General features: G+C 38.9%; 1 protein-coding gene across 2 annotated transcripts; it reads left to right on the top strand.

Moving 5' to 3' along the window:
• Nucleotides 1-214: 214 nt before the first annotated feature.
• Nucleotides 215-21,053, top strand: nudt4a (nudix (nucleoside diphosphate linked moiety X)-type motif 4a). 2 transcript variants are annotated; one of them, XM_063004746.1, is made up of 5 exons: nucleotides 215-734; nucleotides 10,404-10,514; nucleotides 17,973-18,017; nucleotides 18,261-18,345; nucleotides 19,574-21,053. In XM_063004746.1, the coding sequence occupies exons 1-5, from the start codon at nucleotides 609-611 to the stop codon at nucleotides 19,768-19,770; spliced, it is 564 nt and encodes a 187-aa protein (XP_062860816.1). In that variant the 5' UTR covers nucleotides 215-608; the 3' UTR covers nucleotides 19,771-21,053. The 2 variants fall into 2 exon arrangements, with proteins under 2 accessions (XP_062860816.1, XP_062860815.1); XM_063004745.1 differs by having other exon boundaries at nucleotides 18,258-18,345.
• Nucleotides 21,054-21,794: the final 741 nt, after the last annotated feature.

The following is a 21,794-nucleotide window of genomic DNA, read 5'->3' as shown; positions in this document are numbered from 1 at the left end:
ACATTACTAGTTTAGACAGAAACCCTGACTTCTATTATTGTGAAGACATTGTACTGAGTCGTTCCTGAGAGACTCAACCGCTAGATGGTGCTAAAGCAGCGCTGTTACTCCGCTCATTTAAATTCCACTGGACGTGCTTGCGGGTCGCTGCTCGTTACAGATCGTGTTTAAGAGCTGAAATCAGCGCAGTCGTTCGGTTTTGCTATAACGAGCCTTTCTTCCCCTCCTACTGTCGCTTGCGTATGGAAATGTAGGCAGTTCTGACATTGTTGAAACTCGTTTCAGTGTCATTGCTGCTGTTGTAGTTCACAGTTCAGTGTCGGAGAGTGAACGTTGTCAGTACAGCAGTTCAGTGTCTTATTTATATTAGCTAAAATAAGTCGAGGTTGGGGGCGACTGCGCAGTGGGAGTGAAGCCCGGTCGGGCATGATGCGCCCGGAGAGCACAGAAGAGCCACCATGGTGAAAACCTGGATAGGTGAAAGAGAACTTCAATTTAACACTAAACAACAAGCATGTGCAGTGTTTAACCAGCCTGGAGCACACAGGAACTGTTTTCTTCTGCTGGTCTGAGAGATATTGAATATTTGGACACCAGAGAGTTTTCTTATGGAGAATCTTAGCAGTCTGGACTACGTGATGAAGTTTAAACCGAATCAGACCAGGACGTACGACTGTGAGGGCTTCAAAAAACGAGCCGCATGTCTGTGTTTCAAGAACGATCGGGAAGACGAGGTAGGATGTGATTCAACTTTGTCTTGCACATTCTGTACCATTTCAGTGGAACATGATGCAACTAAAAGAGATCCAAAGGGGCCAAACAGTGTTTCAATTAACACACATAACACATACTTTATAATACTTGAATTAATAAGAATAACTGGGGGAGGCACAGTGGCTTAGTGGGTGGCACTGTCGCCTCACAGCAAGAAGGTCCTGGGTCCTCTCTGTGTGGAGTTTGCATGTTCTCCCCGTGTCTGCGTGGGTTTCCTCCGGGGGCTCCGATTTCCAGTTAAGAGCAAGTATCAGCCGTATGATGGCTTTGACCGTGCACACATTCTATAAGATTTCATTAGAAGACGATGCAACTAAAAGAGATCCAAAGGGGCCAAATAGTGTTTCAAATGGTGCATTGGTATCAAACAAAATAAAATGATAACACACATAACACATACTTTATAATACTTGATAATTTGTAAGATTAAATTGCTGAAGTGTAGAAGTCTTTGAGAACTTGAGAACTCCTGCTTTACAGAAATGTACAGCCTCACAAATAACAACAGAATTAAATCTCATGGAAACCATAAGGTCAAAAGAGTGTGCTCAGTGTTTGTGTACAAACCAACAAACTGTTTGTTTTCATAGTGCTCCTAAATTCCATGATGATGATTTGTGGGTGTTTTGAGGTGCAGACCTGGTCCTGGTAGAGTAAACAAAGTGCAAATACAAAACAGATTCAATGTATACACCTGCATGAATCGAAACAGTCAATGCTGCAGTTAATCCTAAAAATGTTGGGTGTGGTTGAGGTTCTTTCACACAGATTCAACAAATCACTTTATTACTGACTTTGCTTTGTGCATTGGCACGTGTTGTCACAAACATGAAAACATGCACTTCTCAAAAATGTTTTGTATACAGTAGTGTTAGGACTTCCTGTAACTGGAACTAAGGGCCTAACCTAAAACCAGCTCCAGACTTGCTATTAGACGTTCTTTAAACATTTTAACAGGCTTTTTTAACTGAAGGCCACACATTTCCACAGTGTAGCCTGTTATATCTAAACAATAATAAAAATGGACACAAGCCAATTAGATATACTCAAATATGATCTTGGACTTGCATCACATTGTAGTACAAAATGCACAAAATGTTATATAATAAAAGTAAAAAATGAATCTAAATTAATCTATCTTTTACCTAAGCAGCAGTGTGTTTCACTGACTTGTTGGTTTGGTTCCTTTTCTACCCTGGTAAAGGTCCCAACAATATCACATCTCTATTTAGGGGAAAGTTGCAGATCTTCTTTTTCTTCATCATTTGTCTTCATGGTGAAATAAGACTCCTAGAATTATGTCCAATGTAAATTAGTGACAGAGCTCACACATTTACCTACTGACACACATTTTAAATAGTTCATTAGGTTATTGTACAAAGTAGGCACCTGTCAAATTGTACCAAGTGTCTGTATCACAGTGGATACTGGGCTAAAATGCTTTATTGGCATTAAACTAAAGTCAACATACAGGCGGGTGATACATTAAAGACATTTAAAGCATACAACTCCTAAAATCCTCTGTAGCATGTATACAAATCCTGAATGGGCCCAGTTGGCTCAGTTTCAAATTAGGATGAAAAATGTAAAACATTTCATTATTAGGCTATGAACAGCAGGAGTTTTGTCACAAAGCATCTTTAACAGCTCACAAAATATCCTCAGCCTTTTCAATCAGCTTGATACTTCATGACGTTTTCTAATTTTATGGAAACTGCAAATAAACAATATTTTTATATTGATATTGTGATCCAAACATCCCCTAATTTATACACTTTTGTTTGGGGTCTCAGAGACCTCGGCTAGAATACATGATTAAAGGCAATGGATTTCCGTACATTTTTTATTTTCTGTCTGGGACTGAGGGTCTTACACACACACACACACACACACACACACTCAAAAATCTCCCACCTTTCTCTTTCTCTCTTGAACTAGTTAATTAATTTGGTTAATTTTGATCAGTGTAATTGTATTTTACCCGCACATCACTTGGGTCTCTGGAAACTCAAAGAACAAGGCAGTGAAGTCAGTATGAACAGAACACAAGGACTGACTGAATAGTGTTTTTTGTTATGTGTGACATACACAGCGCGAATGATACAGACGTGAATACATGGCCTGTACAGGAGCGTCTGGTGTTAAGCTGTAGGAGTCACCACAAATCAGTACAACGTTATTGTGACTGATCACTTGTTTAGTATAATGAAAATTCCAGATGGAAGTCATTTTCCCAGAACGTTGTGATCAACAGGACATGATGAGTCACAGTGATGAGTTGATGAGTATAACAATGATATAAATCATATTCTATGGCCTTTGCGGTCACCAAATCCTCACCCAATTAACCCGGTTAGACATCAGCATCATTAAAACAATAATGTATGACTTTTGGCATTTGAAGTTGTTGTGAATGCTCATTGGAAGTCTACAGTACTGGATGATTAATGTCCTGTACATCACTGGTTCAGTATCTAAAAAATAATCAGGATTTATTTTTTATTGTAAGATAGCTTTACTTGTTATAAGATGTTTGGTGTATCATTAGCCTGTTTGTATGGCCACTCTCTTTGTCCTTATGTATTGTATTCAGCTCCATTTGCAACTCTTCAGGTGTTACTTTTGTTTTGTTTAATACCTCCTCCAGCTTGTTTAGTCTGCTTTGTGTTTATCTTCAAACTAGCAATCACAGTTGTATTGCATCAAGCTCTGAATTATATCTCCAAATAGTAGGTTTCAGCTACATTCAGACACTTCATCTAAATAATCCCAACACTTACATTATGCAATTGTGGATCTTAATAACACAATCCCTTGAATAGGGTATTATCCAAAATCCGAAACACAAAGGGACTTAAACATAGTGTGTACCTGCAGTATTTACATTTTTAGCTGTGCAAATTGCAAGTTTCCAGGAGTGCAGATGTCTGAGACAAACACAAGGTTAATTAAGATCACACTCTGTCTGGCTGAAGTTGAGATGCAGCCCAAGATAGAAAAGCAAGGACTTGTTGATTTTTTAATAGGAAAGTATGCTGAGGTGTCTCGTTACAAAAATCAGCCCAATTATCTAAGATGCAATGTGAACCGAGTGTCTTGGATACTGTTTAGCATGGAGAACAGGAGTAAACTTCACCTTGTGATTAGAAAAGGGAAGGGGCAACAGGGGGAAGCAAGTTACACCCTGTGCTTAAGCAACATGTGACCTGTCAGCAGCAGTTTATAGAAGTGGATTAGAGCCACTTGCTATTCCCTAGGAGAATTAGTCCTATTCTGGACTAGTTTGGTTCTGTTTGTAATGGTTCTCGACTCTAGTAAATGAAATGACTATGTCATTTAAACAGTTTGTCTCGTTGGCGGTGCTTTGAAAAGGTAAGCATTAAACTGGGTCAAAGTTCAATCGGATTAAACATTAAGTGTAGCAGTACGTTGTAAAAACCAAGCATCAAAGCAGTTAATTTGCAAGATGAGCTTGAGGTAGAATATACCCGACACGCCCCGCTCTATGGGACAAAATGTCACAGGTCAAAATGGTTTTGCATACTATATAGCTATAAAGACTCAGACCAACCGCTACCTCCACAGCTTTTTTTCCCCAGGTCATCACCCTCCTAAACAGGGACCACTCCTACATCCCTCTGTTTTAAACTACTGCATATGCACTTTAACACACTTGCTGTACATATGTATCATCTGCATATATTTTATCATGCCTTAATTCTCCTGCACACATATGCACCTTACCCTACTACTCGAATAATAATCACATCAGTTTCTCTAATGCACAATTTTCTACTTGAAGTTTTGTTAGTTAACTTTTGTATTTCTATTTCATTGCATTTTTTTATCACTTACAGTTTGTTAGTGTACTGTGTATATACACAGGTGCTTCAAAAAGTTTCCGCACTTTTAAAACTTCTATTTATTAAGAATTTCTACATAGTCACGTTCCGAGGCATTTTTCCCAGCGTCATACCAACTTCTTAATGCCATCAGCAAAAATGTTTTTGGTTGAGCGTGTAGCCACTGATGCACCGCTGATTTCACATCATCATCACATGAAAATCTAATTCCCCTTAAAGCTTCATTGAGCATCCAAAAAAGTGGAAATTAGTAAATCCGTACTAAATCCGTACTATAAGCTCTCTCAGTCTCTTAGACATGGCCAACTACTACTCCTTACTACTTTTTGAAGATCCCTCGTATGTTGAGATAAATGTCTATGTTGATATAATATGCCTTTTTGTATATTATTTTACTACATCTAAATGTTGAAACCTGCACCAAGAGAAATTTCTTGTACACCTGGTACTTGGCCATAAATAAAGATTCTTATTCTGTATGGCATCAGTGATTAAAAACAACTAATTTGTTGTTAGTGGTGACTGCACTGCAAAAATGAATTTACATCCCTCTGAATTATTATCACAACCTACTGACAACCATTGTTTAATGTATTTGTCTCTTCTTCTACTTGTTTCTAGTCTTTTCTTGTCCATGTGTTGACACACAGAACATCTGACTCTCTGTCACAGACACTTTACGCTCTACTTCCACACTTAATCCATTACTGATAAGGTGTGCCATGTCCAGCTGTAGTACAGTTTGTGCGTCACAGCATTCCAGTTGAGGACACAATCAGCATGCTATGGGTGTGCTTAACACCCATTTAGTACACTGGATTCATTCAGTAACCAATCATTTTTGTGTTCTGTACCACTGTTACAGTTGGATCTCTGCTTTATTAAATTAGATCAAGATAGAATTATTTGATATGTATAAATCAATACTGCTTGTATAATATCTGTTATTTAAAAAATGTAAAATGAATACACATTTAATAATGGGTCAATTACCTTAGTTTGCTGCATTGTTTTGGCATGGGACTAGACCAGAAAAATCTAGAACTGATCAGATATTGTTTGTATTACAGCTGTGATGCTGACATGATAGTGTAGGTGCTGTTTTGTCTTGTATTGCTGATGGTGTTCAAACATTTTACTGCATGTTTGAGTAGTGCCAGCTAAGGTTGGCAGTAAGCTGGATTGACAAATCTCATGTATTGGGATCTAAAACTCTAAAACAATTAAATGTGACTATATTATATTAAAAATAGTCATTTTTAATGTAACACTTTTTTAAAGTTGCCTCCATCCTTAAAATGTAATAAGAACAAGGTCAAGCAGCAGATATTGAGGACAACAAAGCTACAGATCAGCGACAACTCTTCACTGCCCAGGATGACTGTCATCTCATCCAAATGTCACAGAACAACTGTAGGATGACCTAAAGTAACCTATAAAAAGAAAAACGAACGGCAACTGGAGTAAAGTACATGGCGAGGGCGGTTCAAAAAAGGCTCTTAGGGACATGGCTAAAGTCATGCAAAGTTAGAAAAAGTTTTTTTATTGATAACAGGTAAAAAGAGCCAAAAAAGTATAAATCAATCAACTGATTGACTGGTTTTGTCAGTGTGGGAATGTATGTGTGGTCCGTGGTTTAGTTTGGACTGTCTGTTATATCTCATCAGCACAGATGAGGCCGTCTAGTTTGCCAGGGCATATCACAGCTATCATGCCAGCCATGCTTACTAGAATACCAGTAATGGTTCAGCAAAATGCTCAGTTAAAATGACATGTTGGCAGGAAGAGTTTTTGTAATGAGGTATCACTCATTTTCCTGGAGCCTAGCTAACTGGTTTGGTAACAACCGTAGCCATTTTTAAAGCAGTAACCCTTTAAAGTGTAAACAATACAGGGTAGATTGAAATTAAACCTTCAGCTTGATTTATGTGCCAAACAACTGCATATTTGCAATACAAATTTTAAGAAAACGTACTTACTATAATTACATAACTAGTATTTTTTAAGTTTTATGAAACTTTGTTTATTCCAAAGCAAATGGTATTGATGATATTTTAGGCTGGAATATTTACTGTAAATTGTAGTCATGTCAGAGGAATTCTGGGTGGCACTACTTGTTATGACAACAACTTGTTTTTCTTCAAATCCTGACACTAGAAGAGGTTTTTTTGGAAATAATCGTACAATTCTTCTTCTCAATAACAATTTTTCATTAAGTTCAGAACATTTTTTCACTTTTTTAGTGACAATTTTTCGCATTTCTTGTTTGGCAATGACATTTTAAATTTGATTTAATATTACATGTTTAAAGGTAGTTTAAATTCGGCTTAATTGGAGTCCAGCACTACATCTAGAACTGATTTTTTTCTAAACAAATGTCACACTTGGATCCATGCCAAGTGCATAATTTATCCCTCTGACCTCATGCCATAAACACTTTTTCCTTCTGAACTGGAGATGTAATTGCAGAACTTGCTAATGCAGTGGAACAGTAGCTCAGCAAGGCATGTGGTAGCTCAGCAATGTGTTGATGTGTGATTTTAAGGATTTGTTGATTTTCTGATTTATGCATTTAGGCTTATGCATTCTGAACCACATCACTGTAAAACAATATGTGTAACATATTTTAAATATTAATTTAAAGAACCTAAAAGACCCTACGTTATGTTTTAAAAGTTAAGACTTTCTCAGATGCCCTATACTGGTAGCTACATCCATTACTTATTTCATAAGCTATACTATAAAGATTAAAATTGCCTTTATACAATTACTGACTGCATCTCATGTGTTGATCTGTAGATGTTGCCACCCCTCTGTACCCCCTTTAGACCTTCTACTGACAAGCTGTTACTTGGTTGGTGGCCCATTCCCAGCACTGTAATGACACTTACATAGTAGTAGAATAGTGCTCCGCCCAAAAATATAAATCAACCATGTCCTGTGTTCATGAGACGTGTTTGACTTGATATTTTGGGTTGGAACTTTTGTCTCCTCCCAGCATTGACACTGAAGTGTTTAAAAATTTCAATAACACTAATACACCTGTGACATACATAGTTAATCCTGTCTATGTAGATGCCCTATGGGCTGAGAGCACTGCTGAGAATGAAAATTTGAACTCCAGCGGTAGTGGGCTAGAATAATTTACTGCTCCACCACCCCAACCCCTTTTTTAGGAACTATTATATATTTTAAAAGACTGCAAAGTTAATACGGTAACACATGTACAACAATAATACATTCTCAAGCATACATGCATGTACTGTAGTCTCTGGTTGCTTCTTTTTATGAAACCAGGAGCTTGTTCCTACACAGAACGGAGAGTCACGCTGCGCCGTATGTGACTCCGCCACCGTTCACCTCTGCATGACCAGTCGCAGTGATCACATATTGTAGCAGAAGTAAGAATGTCCTTCCAGCCCTTCCTTCCTCAGACATTACCCACTGTGTCTGTTGTCTGAGCTAGTGCATTTTTACTGCTGTGCCACCTGAGTGCCCCCATAAAACATTTTTAAAGGTTATGTAACCTTTGTGCAAATAATTAATTATATTTTCATGTTTTAAGTATTAAATCATGGTCTTAATTAACAGCTTCTTTATGTAAAGGTCTTTATTTAATTGTTATTTAAATGACACTAGGCCACTACTGCTGGTGATCTAAGGCTTGAATCCCCAATGATACTACATTTACATTTTCAGCATTTAGCAGACACTCTTATCCAAAGCGACTTACAGAAGTGCTTCTATAGTGAACATTTCATTTCTCAAGTTTAGGAAAACAACAGTCAAAGAACACAAATCTGCTAAAACCTGTTAGAACCAAAGTGCTTTTTTTTTCTTTTTTTTTTTGAAATGGAAAAGAATGGAACAAAATGTTAGTAAATAAGTACAAGTCAGCCTAAGTGTTTAGTAAAAAGGTGGGTTTTTAATCGTTTTTTAAGGACGGCAAGAGACTCAGATGTTCGGACAGACAGAGGAAGTTCATTCCACCACTTCGGCGCTAAAACAGAGAACAGCCTTGATGCTTGTCTTCCTTTAGTCCTGGATGGGGGCTCAAGTCGAGCGAGACTAGAGGCTCGGAGGTTGCGTGGTACAGAGCGGGGTTTGATTAGACCCCGAAGGTAGCTATACTATTGGCCGGTTGGTGGTCAACATACAGACAAGATTGACTATGTCTGAGGGAAAATGGCCAGGGCCAGAAATGGATTGGCATCCTGTCACTGCATTGCATCCAGTGATTCCAGGGAAAACATGAAACAGGAAAATTAAATTAAAAAAAAGATTGACAGTTAACTATTAGTTACAATTTTAATAGTGGCTTAACAATGTTATTTCCTTTAAAAGCACCATTAATTCAAAATCACTAAACTTTACAAATGGCACCGTGGGTTGCAATCCAAGGTTGGGCATCATCCATCAAACACTTATTTGTCTGCCAGACAAACTGTAACGCTTAGGTCATCATTCCAAAGAATCCATGTTCTGATATTGCAGCTGAGGACAGACCATTTTTCATGTGCTTAAGCACTCTGTGATTCCATTTTGTAAGCTTGCATAATTCTCTCTCTATATCTCTCACCCTCTCTCTCTTTCTCTCTCTCTCTCTTTTTAAAAGTGCTTAAGTCATTCAGTCAGCGTGATACCTGATGCATGTATCACTGTCAGCACTACTAACCTTTACAAGAAGACACGTCATCCAAATGTTTTTAATACCATCCTGAGTACTGCATTACAACACACTGCATTATTACTATACTATGGTAGACTGAGAATGATATTTTATCTGTGTCAACTGTAGTGTTAAAATGCTTGGTTCTCAGAACTGCGTTGCTGGATAAAGTTTGAACTGGATCCAAACAGTAATGTGAAAATCAAACCCAAATAAAACTTCAAATGCAAGTGTGGGGATTTGATGCGGACCAGATGAAGCATTAATGGTTCAGGCCAATTACAAAACATGTTTGTCTGTAAATCGGTGTAACAAAAAAGGTCATTTTTATCTAATTGTTACAGTTCTTATTTAAATAAAGTTAAAAGGTTCTACCAGAATTAATTGCTATGCTTTTAAAATACAGTTTTAGAGATAGTCCCTAACTGTCCTCTTCAGTGTACTTGACTTTACCAATCCCAGAGTCTTTTTTCATTAGTAAGAGGAACAGGAATAACAGTTGCACAGTCTAGGACATTACACAAAAGTCATTCATTTCATTTCTTTTTTATGTTTTACCTCTGCTTTAATCTGGTCAGGGTCATGTAGGTCTCATTTTCCCGGTTCCTGCAAGGTGTGTTACAATGTAGTAACACACCTTGGACAGGACAGCAATTCATCGTCTAGTTTAATTTACCACTGCGCCACCGGTGTGTCCCAAGCAGTAGATGTCCATGCCGTTGACTAGACTCAAAGCAGCGACCTTGTGGTGACTGGGAGTTATTAGGCCACTGAGGAGCCCTGTTTTTTAATACTGACATCAGAGCTCTGTGTATCAGACAATACCTAATACTGGTCTTATAGTCAGTGTAATTATGTGGCTTTTTTGGGATCGTGTTTTATGTTTGCATGCAAGGGTCAAACACATTCTCCATAAAAATATGGAATACTGATACTCAGTGTCTAATCAGCGCATCCCACTTTAGCTTGGCTGCTTGACATCGACATTGCTGCTTGGTGCCATTTCTTATGTCATTATGATATGGTGATAATATGGTGATCATGATGTACTTGACCGCATGTTGACTTAGCTCATTCTGTGTGTGCCTGGGCAACAGGTGCTGCTTGTGAGCAGCAGTCGGCATCCAGATCAGTGGATCGTTCCAGGAGGTGGGATGGAGCCGGAGGAAGAACCGTGTGGAGCAGCTGTGAGAGAGGTCTATGAAGAGGTGAGCTCAGCCCATCACTCTGTTCAATGCAGCAGTAATAAAGTTGCATTACTGTTCGCACCATAGCATTGGTCAATCCTTGTTCAGGGTAAATTATAAGGTTTTTTTTAAGCACTCATTATAATGTTGCTTTCAAATATAAAAGCAACAGCTAATTTACAAGGATTGGTAAACCTGAACACCAATGAAACACCAAGAGGAGACGTAAATATATACCTGCTTTTTGCAAGGCATACAGCTTGCAGTGCAAAGAGCTTCCCCTTGTGGTGAATATACAGGGGTTGGACAAAATAACTGAAACACCTGTCATTTTAGTGTGGGAGGTGTCATGGCTAAATTGGACCAGTCTGGTGGCCAATCTTCATTAATTGCACATTACACCAGTAAGAGCAGAGTGTGAAGGTTCAATTAGCAGGGTAAGAGCACAGTTTTGCTCAAAATATTGCAATGCACACAACATTATGGGTGACATACCAGAGTTCAAAAGAGGACAAATTGTTGGTGCACGTCTTGCTGGCGCATCTGTGACCAAGACAGCAAGTCTTTGTGATGTATCAAGAGCCACGGTATCCAGGGTAATGTCAGCATACCACCAAGAAGGACAAACCACATCCAACAGGATTAACTGTGGACGCAAGAGGAAGCTGTCTGAAAGGGATGTTCGGGTGCTAACCCGGATTGTATCCAAAAAACATAAAACCACGGCTGCCCAAATCACGGCAGAATTAAATGTGCACCTCAACTCTCCTGTTTCCACCAGAACTGTCCGTCGGGAGCTCCACAGGGTCAATATACACGGCCGGGCTGCTATAGCCAAACCTTTGGTCACTCGTGCCAATGCCAAACGTCGGTTTCAATGGTGCAAGGAGCGCAAATCTTGGGCTGTGGACAATGTGAAACATGTATTGTTCTCTGATGAGTCCACCTTTACTGTTTTCCCCACATCCGGGAGAGTTACGGTGTGGAGAAGCCCCAAAGAAGCGTACCACCCAGACTGTTGCATGCCCAGAGTGAAGCATGGGGGTGGATCAGTGATGGTTTGGGCTGCCATATCATGGCATTCCCTTGGCCCAATACTTGTGCTAGATGGGCGCGTCACTGCCAAGGACTACCGAACCATTCTGGAGGACCATGTGCATCCAATGGCGGTGCCGTGTATCAGGATGACAATGCACCAATACACACAGCAAGACTGGTGAAAGATTGGTTTGATGAACATGAAAGTGAAGTTGAACATCTCCCATGGCCTGCACAGTCACCAGATCTAAATATTATTGAGCCACTTTGGGGTGTTTTGGAGAAGCGAGTCAGGAAACGTTTTCCTCCACCAGCATCACGTAGTGACCTGGCCACTATCCTGCAAGAAGAATGGCTTAAAATCCCTCTGACCACTGTGCAGGACTTGTATATGTCATTTCCAAGACGAATTGACGCTGTATTGGCCGCAAAAGGAGGCCCTACACCATACTAATAAATTATTGTGGTCTAAAACCAGGTGTTTCAGTTATTTTGTCCAACCCCTGTATATAAATAGGGCAGTTGTAGCCTAGCAGTTAAGGTACTGGACTATGGTAGTAATCAGAAGGTTGCTGGTTTAAACCCCACCACTGCCAAGTAGCCACTGTTGGACCCTTGAGCAAGGCCCTTAACCCTCAAAAAAGCATCTGCTAAAAGCTGAAATTTTAAATGTAAATTAATATGTCTACTCAACATGAGTATGTGATTGAGTGAGTCCCATACAAGCCAAGTCTATAAGGTGCTTCACATCTAACTAAACTTGTGCTTGTTGGCAGGTTGTCATGGAGAATTGTGCAAAGCACTCACGACTGGGTGTCCTGTTATTAAAATCTAAGCAATCGTGAGGTAGATAATGGTATTTTTCTGTAACAGCATGCTTGATCATGTTTTACTCATGGAGACAATCACAGGCTCCAAAACAATGTCAAACGTTATTTTAACACTGCCTGCTGCGAATTGGCCCCATACTGTCCACTTTAAATATCCCGGTAGGCCCCACCAAGCCCCCTCTGCCTGCTTCCTGGACTCTGAGGAAACCGAATGTAATACTTAATGTAACGAAGTCCTCAAAACAGACTATGTCACCACTTGACTACCTATCCTTGTGCAACTCAGTCAGACTTAGATTTCCAAAACAGCTTCATTTTTACGGATGGACCGAAAACAGAGACCCATGTGGGTGCAGCGTTTTGTTTTTTTTACCAACGACCACTGTAACAGTATCCGTCTCCCTCATCATGCCTCAATATTCACGGCAGAGGCTTATGCGCTCCTTTTGGCCATCAGACACATAATTATTAGTCCCTATAAATGCTACGTGATTTGCTCTGACTCTAAATCCTGCATGCAAGCTCTTGAGTCCATGAGAACAGATCACCCAATCATCCAAGAACTGTTTAAATTGGACAAATAACTTTACACCTGAGGAGTTTCCATCAGGGCCGGAGTGGGCCCCTTTTTCAGCCCGGGAGTTTCATGCCCAAACCCGACCCACTATTTCCACGGATGAAAATTTTGAATAAATGAAACAGCAGCTAGCTCTTACAATGCCTTTTTATTGGGTATAAGTTCAGGTATATGTTGGTAAGTTAACAGAAAACACTTCACTTTAACATGTTTAATTCAAATTTAAATCAGATAAAGATTTAAAAGGTAAAAAAAAGATGAAAAAGTATTTACATTTGTACATGAGCAATAAGTTGAAATAAAAATTAAAATTGCATTTGTCTTCCCAACAGAGAGGTGCTCTATTGTTAGGTTTACACTAAACTCTTAAGTAGCTTCACTACACACATACTGTATTTAGTAGGCTACCTACAGCATCAAAAGCCTCCTAAGCAGTGCACTTTATTAATAATGGTGTCATTGTCTATAGACATGAGACATGGCTTATCTGCTGCTCTGAGGCAAAAAATAAAAGGCTGAATAACATAACATGCTTTTTTTTTTAAACAATTTAGCCTATACTATGATGGTGTAAAATTGATAGTGATTTAGGCTATTTGTCTCCATTTGTTAAAATAAAATAGGCTATCGTGCTGACATCTTTATGAATGTCTGAACAATTTCACATATATCATGTATATTCTCTACGTTATATTTTACATTACAAATAACTATCTTGGTTAAAATAACTCTGTTAGACTATCCTCTACCTGTCCCTTCAGTAGTCATGGATACTCCAGGATATCCAGGAAACTGAATATTTGTGATTAATGGTGTGTATTGGGTTCTACAAAATAAACTACGCTAAGTTGACTTGGCTATGTTGCGCAATACCGGCTGCATGGGGTCTGTCCTATGGAAAACAGGTCTGTTAATTTGGCACATTTGGCAGCATCTTCTTCCAACACCTTTCTTTTTTTTAACCTGGTCTTTTCGGCTCCACCTGGCCTCTTCCTGCCCTCCATCACCACCGACTTGTGCTATTCTGTTACTATATTTACTTTTACCGGCGCTCCAGAAAAGATGCCTCATGGGCCAAACCAACTGAAACATTTGGGAGGGGGGGATTCCCTCAGATGGTAGAACCCATCTAATCTACTGCGATGTAGGGGCTGCGCTGTCAGATGAATAGAGAATGAATGCAGGAATAAGATTAGATAAGTGACAGATAAGTGTCAAAATTATTTTTCCTAACCGGCCCAAACTCGAGACTGACATGAGCCGGCCCATCGGGAATCCTCCCGAATCTCCCGATTAGCCACTCCGGGCTTGGTTTCCATTGTCGGCTGCTGGATTCCTAGTCATAGTGGCATAGAAGGTAATGAAAAAAGCAGATAGCTTGGCAAAGGAAGCGAGAAACAAAGAGATTGCTTGGAGATACATCCCAATAATTGATGGGGATTGGTCCAGCAATTCCCAAAACAAACTGCATGAAATAACTCCCCACATCTTAGTTCAAGAAGATTCCTCCAATTAAATTTTGGACTTTTTAGACAGACTTGATATAAAACAAATGATCTGAACAAATAATGATGTACAGTTTTAATATTTGTCTATGCCATAAATATAGCCAATATGTTGCTGATATGGCAATAAACCCAAACAAATAAAAATTAACACTGCCTGTCAGAATAATTTTTTCTTTCTTCGGTGTGAAATGTCTTCAGAAGCTGGTAACTCAAACCGGTGCCAAGGCTTTGGAATTTTCCCTATGCTAAAACTGGATGGCCGTATTGCTAGAAATAAAACCGTCCTCTGACTTCATGTGACATTTGTTGACAATGTGGTACTGCCAATTGTCTTAGAGTGTTTAATTGCAAGGGAATACTACAACTTGACCACAGTCATGAAAACAACTTGGGGCTGGCGTATTGCGTGCCCTTCCTGCAAAGCGGCATTCCGGTGAACTTCAGCCCGCACCTTCAGAACTAATTTAGAAGCTTTAGGAATGAGAGTCTGGGTCATATGATACCATCAGTGCTGTGGATTCACCAGCCACCGGTCTTTTGCATTAACAACTGACAGATTTAACTACATTTAGGTCCATTATTTTATTCCTCCGTCCATCCTTTATGATTACATTAGAAACATGTAGTGATCAGGTTGTTGAAGGGATGTTATGAAAGGCTACCCTATGAGGACTTCCCAATCTGATGACAGCTATGTGACATGGAGATGACATTTGGAGTCGGTGTCTGGTTACCTCCAGCATCCTCTATCTGAAAGAAGACATTTCACCGAACATACATGGAGACACCCACTGTGAATGTAGCATATTTAGTATGCTTGTGGAAAGTACAAATCCTCACTGTTGGATTTCTTTATTATATTTAAGATTTTTCTCCTTGTCATTATTCTGTAAAATCTGCAGCTTGTAACATTTCAAATAATTCAAAGTCAGCTGCCAGGTCAGATCTGGCATAGTTATTTTTGAAACCAGACATCATGGGTCAGCTCAATTGACCCTCCAGCTTCAGACACTATTTGACTTTTACATGAATATTAATTGACACTGCCACCTGCAACCATTAAAATCATTTGTGCTGCCTAACTGATACAATAATATGCAAGTTGCATGCAGCACAATAGACTACAAAGTATGTGAACACTCCCACTTATAATAATTATTGTATAGAAGGCAGGATTAAACTGGACAGGATGCCAATCCATTGCAGGGCTTTACCCACCCTTCCCCACAGCCATTTATGTATGTCCATAGACTACTGAGATGTGGCTTAGTCTGGAAGGGGGGTACCCAGGGCCCCACCATGGATTGATGGGGTTTTTTTATTTACATTTTTGGCATTTAGTGGACGCTTTACTCTAAAGCGACTTACAGTACTGTGACAGTACATTGTCTAAGCAATTGAGGGTTACAGGCCTTGCTTAAGGGCCCAACAGTGGCAACCTGGCAGTGGTGGGGCTTGAACCAGCGACCTTTCGATTACTAGTCCATCACCTTACCCGTTAGGCTACAGCTGCCCTAATTTACATTTTCATTTGCATTTACATTCCATTTAGCAGACGCCTTTATCTACGTGACAGTACAGTGACAGTACACATTCAGAGCAATTAAAGGTTAAGGGCCATGCTCAAGGGCCCAACAGCAACAACCTGGCAGTGGTGGGGCTTGAACCAGTGACCTTTTGATTACTAATCCAGCACCTTGACCGCTAGGCTACAACTGCCCTTACCACTGTGACCCTGACCAGGATTGAGTGGCCTGATTACACATCCTGGCCCAACATAACTGTGTATTGATTATAATAAAAAACCAAGTCGTGTCCTACAAGCCTGGAAGCCAGAAGCTATTAGTGTGATTGGTTCAGGTCTCTGTGGGCAGTGAGTCCCTGTAGACTGTGTAACCTGAGCCTGGTTGAAATATTTCACACTATTTAAGGGTGGACATGATGTTCTCATGTGGACCTGCTGGAATCTCATCTGTGTTATGAAAATACGTGGCTCGTGCTTCCTACATCAGCGTGCAGGAGCCCAGAACAGAGTCAAGAGGCCTGGCCTGGCTCCAGTATGTCAGTGTGCTCATGCTTTTTTTAACACATTGGGTCTGTCTGAAAACCTAGTGAGCTCTCTACATAGATGCATTTTATGTAATCCTATGCTCACTTCTGAGAAGAAGGCTGCCTAAATTCTTAGGTACCTTAAAATGCTGCTTATTGAGATGTCTTATTTCTAAGCAATAATCTGACTGAATAACGAGGGAGCATTAGATGTATCTTAAGCAGTAAAGGCAATCTCAACATTCAGTGCGACACAACTTTTCTCTCAAAAAAATACAAATATGGCGGACAAATACAGAGTAATGAATGGAGTTTTAACAAATAAATAAATAAATACTTTATTGATTTTTAATTTGTATAAAGGTGTATAAGTGTCATTTTTTTGCAAACTTGGGCTTGTCAGTAACAAATGTAAATGTTTTTGGTACGCGGAGGGAGATCTTAGCTGGCATGCTAGCGGGTTGTGCCGCCTCAGCCAATTGGTTTGAATGGCCTGAGGCTAACTGTGTTAGCTTAGTAAGCTAAAACTGCGGTAACGTAATCCCCGAAATTGTCTAAGTAGTGTGTCTGAATAATTTGCCTTATAGGTTAGATGTCTTATTAGAATCCTCTCAACTTAGGCAGCTGTCTGTTTAGGCAGTAGACAGCAAGACAGCTCACTAGGTTTTCAGACAGACCCAATGTGTCCAGACACCTCTTGTTATGTCAGTGCCAGGTTCATATACGTTGCTCGAAAAAATTTAGGAAACACCTAAATCACACAGTAGACCTCGATGAACAAAAGTTGAACATATTGTGAACATATATTGAAATAATATAATACTGATGTAATTTGTTGACATAGCAACGATAAATAGAAAGCAATCAACCCGACCTGGATTTAAAATCAAACACAAAATCAAAGAAAAAAAATTCTAATCACTGGCTTATCCAATTTGCACAAAATTCATTACAGCAACTGGATGCACTGATACATAATGTCCCATAGGTTCTCATTTGGATTCAGTTCTGTGGAATGTCAATGGCAGTCAGTCAATGGCATCGATGCCTTTGTCATCCATGAACTGAGTACACATCCTGCCCACATGAAGCTGGGCATTGTCCTGCACCAGGAAGAAGCCAGGGACATTTAATCCTAGTAAATATAATGCAAAAAGGTTCAACATTATCATCTAGCCATGGTAGAAGTGAGAGAACGCTGTTGGACTGTCCAAAAATGAAATGAACTTGGTGGAGAATACTTCTTTGGCTCCTCGTTGTGTATTATTTTTATTTCAGATTGTTAAGTCGGGATAATGGGATAATAATTGTTTAATGGAAAAAGAAAAAAATTGCTCTGTGAATGAATGAGAGATTATGATGTTTGCTTTTTGGGCCACATGTTATAACTACATAATTTAAGTTTACATTAAAAAAAAACTTATCCTGAAGATGTACCTAATTTAGATTTTTTCTCTGTCTATTTCTAAATAAACAGGCTGGTGTAAGAGGCACCCTTGGCAGATTACTAGGAGTTTTTGAGGTGAGACAACAAACTGAATTGCTAAATGTTCAGTGTTTATTTAGACCCTGCTAGGGTGCAGCAAATCACAAGAGAGAGTTAAATATTCCACCCTGGATATTATCAATACTGTATGATAATGATTTACATAACAGTGCTGCATGATGGGTTTGTTGGGGCGTACATGTTAAATGCTTCACTGCAGTCACTTTGTGTTTATGTACCATGTTATCTTAGTAACGGCACTTTATTTCCCTTCAGCAGAATCAAAACAGCAAACATCGAACATACGTGTATGTGCTTACAGTCACAGAAACGCTGGAGGACTGGGAGGACTCTGTTAACATTGGTAAGTTAATGAACAACCTCACAAATGTCCTAGCATGAAGGTGAAGCCTGGGGGTAATTTAGGTAATTAAATCTTTAAACATGTAGAGAAACGTGATGTAAATACCATAATCCAATTAAATACATAACTAGGGATGGGAATGATTAACCGTTAACCGACAAAGAAGTCATTGTTCAATAATGAAAAATGGGAAAACATGTCAAGCTAACAAATAACCTACTGTCTATAGAATTAAGGGTCCAAATACATGCATGTAATTTTTTAGACTTAATTAGATATACACTGGAATACACTTGTAATTATGTATAAATGATTACATTTTCACATTAAATATTTGAAAATAAACCTGAGCTTATATGGTAATGATTTCTAACAGTTGCCTGTTGGATGCTGTTGTCAAAGCACTAAATCTTAGTGCTTAAAATAAAGATAAATATGATTGGTTTGGGGTTGGAATTCGCTGTTGGGTAGAATTTTAAGTCACAGCACAAGTGCAAGCTGATACCCTGAGTAAATACATGTTGCGCAACAGTATTTTCTTTTTTACACTATTTTAGATCTTATGAGACTGCTTGGTTTTGTTCAATCTGTGGTTCAGGTTCTGTTTGGGGTGGCTCAATAAAAATAACTGTACATACAGTGTAATTCAAACTTGAACTATTTGAAGGTGCTGTGGAAAGAGAAAACCTGGTAATCCTTGACTTACTGCCACTGTAAAAATAGAGCTGAGTTTGTTTGCTGGAAGGCAAACCAGGAGCTTTGCCTCTCTCTGGCCTCCCTGACACGTTCTGCCTGCCAAATAGGGCACCATCAGCTCAATACACGCATAAGCATGTGTTGGGGTGCAAGGGGTGGGTGGGTTTTTGTGAGATAGATTTAACATGGGTAGACAAGTCACTAGCCCAGGTACTGTCCGAGCTGGTTGGATGTTCTGGGTTACCAGTAATTTTATTCATGCTTGTTCAGTGGATAAGTTAAACTGGTTATAAGTTAAAAGAAATTGGTGAAATTTGCATCCCTATACAAAACTATAACTTGATATAAAATATTGTCTGAGGATATGTATTGCAAGATTCTGTTCTTAATTCAGATTTTCTGTTTCAAATTCTTATTTAGCTTTTTCTGTTAACATTTTATTTTAATGTTTTTAAAACCTAAATAAAAACGTGAATATCAAGCTCTAAAAATGAGATGGTATAATACCAGCATTTTACACTGTGCTCCTCAGGTCGCAAGAGGAAGTGGTTTAAAATTGATGAGGCAATCCGTGTGCTGCAGTGCCACAAGCCAGTCCACGCTGAGTACCTACGTAGACTCACCCCTCACTGTTGTTCCACCAATGGAAACTCTCAAGAGCCAACCAGTCCGGATGATAACGCAGTCCTCCACCAGAGCACCTCACACGACTGCACTCTGCCCCGGTGACACAGATAAAACTGGCAACGGCGTGTCATTGTGTCAAACCAAAAAACATTGCTGGACTTAAATAGGACTATTTTTGCATGCATTATTAACATATTTAGATGTTTTTAAAAAGCCAGAAGTTTAATACGAATGTGCCTTTAATTGCAGGTCATGCTTGTAGTGTGGATAAATTGTTTTTGAGCCAGATAAGGATGTATTGACATTTAGGAAGTGGGGAAAAATTAATGGCTTCTAGGTTTGTAATATCTATCCATGGTTGGAGTGGTAGATAAAAAACGTTGGACACTTTTATAGTTGGTAAAGCTGTTGGAAACAATTACAGTAAAACCTTCTGTTTTCTTAAGTATGTTTAAAGCAGTTTAAAGGTAAAGGTTAGTGCCTTCAGTAAGGAGTAAGTGCTCAATTGTAATTTTATTCTCAAAATCAGTCTGAGATTGTATTATCTTTTTACTAGACTGGGTCTCCTGCAGCTTAGCCTTTCACTCATCCAGTTCTTATTAATAATGAACGCAACAGTTTTATATTCTAATAACAAATTGTCAGTTAATTAGTTATTTTGTATTTTGAGTTAATTAACAGGCTCTCAAGTTACCTTGGACAATAAGTGTTAAAGTAATAAGGTGTTTTTTGCACTGGGATGGAAACCCAGAACAAGCATGTGATATCAATAAAAACAGAAAGGAGCCTCTGGGCCAGCTCAATCATTGAGTGTGATTCTCTTGTGATGGCCGAAAGGTGCCACAACACTATACCCCAGCGAAGAGTACCAGCATCTGTGCTGGCGGAAAACCAGACCGGATCACAGTTTCAAAGAAAATCATGTTGCAAACAGAGGAGCCACCTTGATAAACTATGATAAATAAAAACACCTCCACCTGGATCAAATTCACGATCAACCAGTCACAGGTGAATTGTCAGTTAAATAATCTGCGCCTCCCTCTGCCGGCCAAAAATGGTAATGCAGCCAAACCCTAACTATTGTTGACAGCCCTATAGCATCTATCAAAATAAGAATTAAATGCTGAAAATAAGTGTTTTTAGTAGTTAAAAACACCTAGTGCACATTTAAAGTAAAGGGGAAACCATAAGGCATGGCTAGATTTGGATAGTATTGAATCTAAAGAAGAAGTTTATCTAAATATTAGCAAAAGCAAGACATTACTGTTACAACAAAACACATGTCAAATATTCTTTATAATAAAATTATAATTTTGACTAATTTTGTTGTTTATAAGGAGTGGTTTTACAAGCACAAACTAACATGTATATAATTGAATAAAAAATACAACACAAAGTCTCTAATAGTGAAAGAATATTTATTGATGCATACAAGCACTTTTGCTACCATGACATAGTTATTATAATTGTATTAATTATTCAACCCAGTTTCTGTACTTGGTGGAAATTGTTTTGCCTTGATAACCTCTAATAAGTGATTTCATAAAGTGCTGACACTTTTCTTGTGGAATCTTCTCTTGCAAAGCTTTTAGCTGATTGATGTCTGATGGCTTTGATGGTGCATCTGCTTTCTTTAAATCCCACCAAAGATTTTTATAGGATTTAAATCCAAAGACTGAGAGTGCCAGTCCAGGCGATCATTTACCCACAGAAGAGATGGCACCACAAAGCATACAGAAGTTGAAGGACCTGTTGGCAATGTCCTTGTATCAGATACCACAGGAGAATATACATTTTAATTTTGAATACTACCTTTCCTTTTACCCCCCACATACTGCATAATAGATGCCTAGTATTTATGATGTTTTGTGCTAGCTACTAAACTCCAGAAATTACACCCTCAATGTTGAGTAAATATGAAGCTCTTTCAAACATATAATTTTATATAAAGCACTATTGTCTTCAGGGAAGTCGGAAAAACAGTATTTAACCCAAACAACATAATCACATCTTTGTGTTTTTAAATGACTGTTTAGTCTGTACTAATTCATCAGTGTCAAATATAAAATCCCCACAGTTTATAAAACTATATTATAGTGGTTGGGCGGCAAGGTGGTGCAGCTGGT

Source organism: Trichomycterus rosablanca, chromosome 11 (genome assembly GCF_030014385.1).
Source record: "Trichomycterus rosablanca isolate fTriRos1 chromosome 11, fTriRos1.hap1, whole genome shotgun sequence".
In the NCBI taxonomy this organism is placed as follows: Eukaryota; Metazoa; Chordata; class Actinopteri; order Siluriformes; family Trichomycteridae; genus Trichomycterus; species Trichomycterus rosablanca.
The sequence above is the reverse complement of the archived record's forward strand: the minus strand, read 5'-3'. Positions and strand labels throughout refer to the sequence as shown.

Excerpts from the sequence above, each read along its gene's own strand:
- nudt4a (XM_063004745.1), top strand. The coding sequence starts at position 609 with ATGGAGAATCTTAGCAGTCTGGACTACGTGATGAAGTTTAAACCGAAT. Across the intron at positions 735-10,403 it reads AGAACGATCGGGAAGACGAG|GTGCTGCTTGTGAGCAGCAG; the intron begins GTAGGATGTGAT and ends CCTGGGCAACAG. Across the intron at positions 18,346-19,573 it reads GGAGGACTCTGTTAACATTG|GTCGCAAGAGGAAGTGGTTT; the intron begins GTAAGTTAATGA and ends TGTGCTCCTCAG.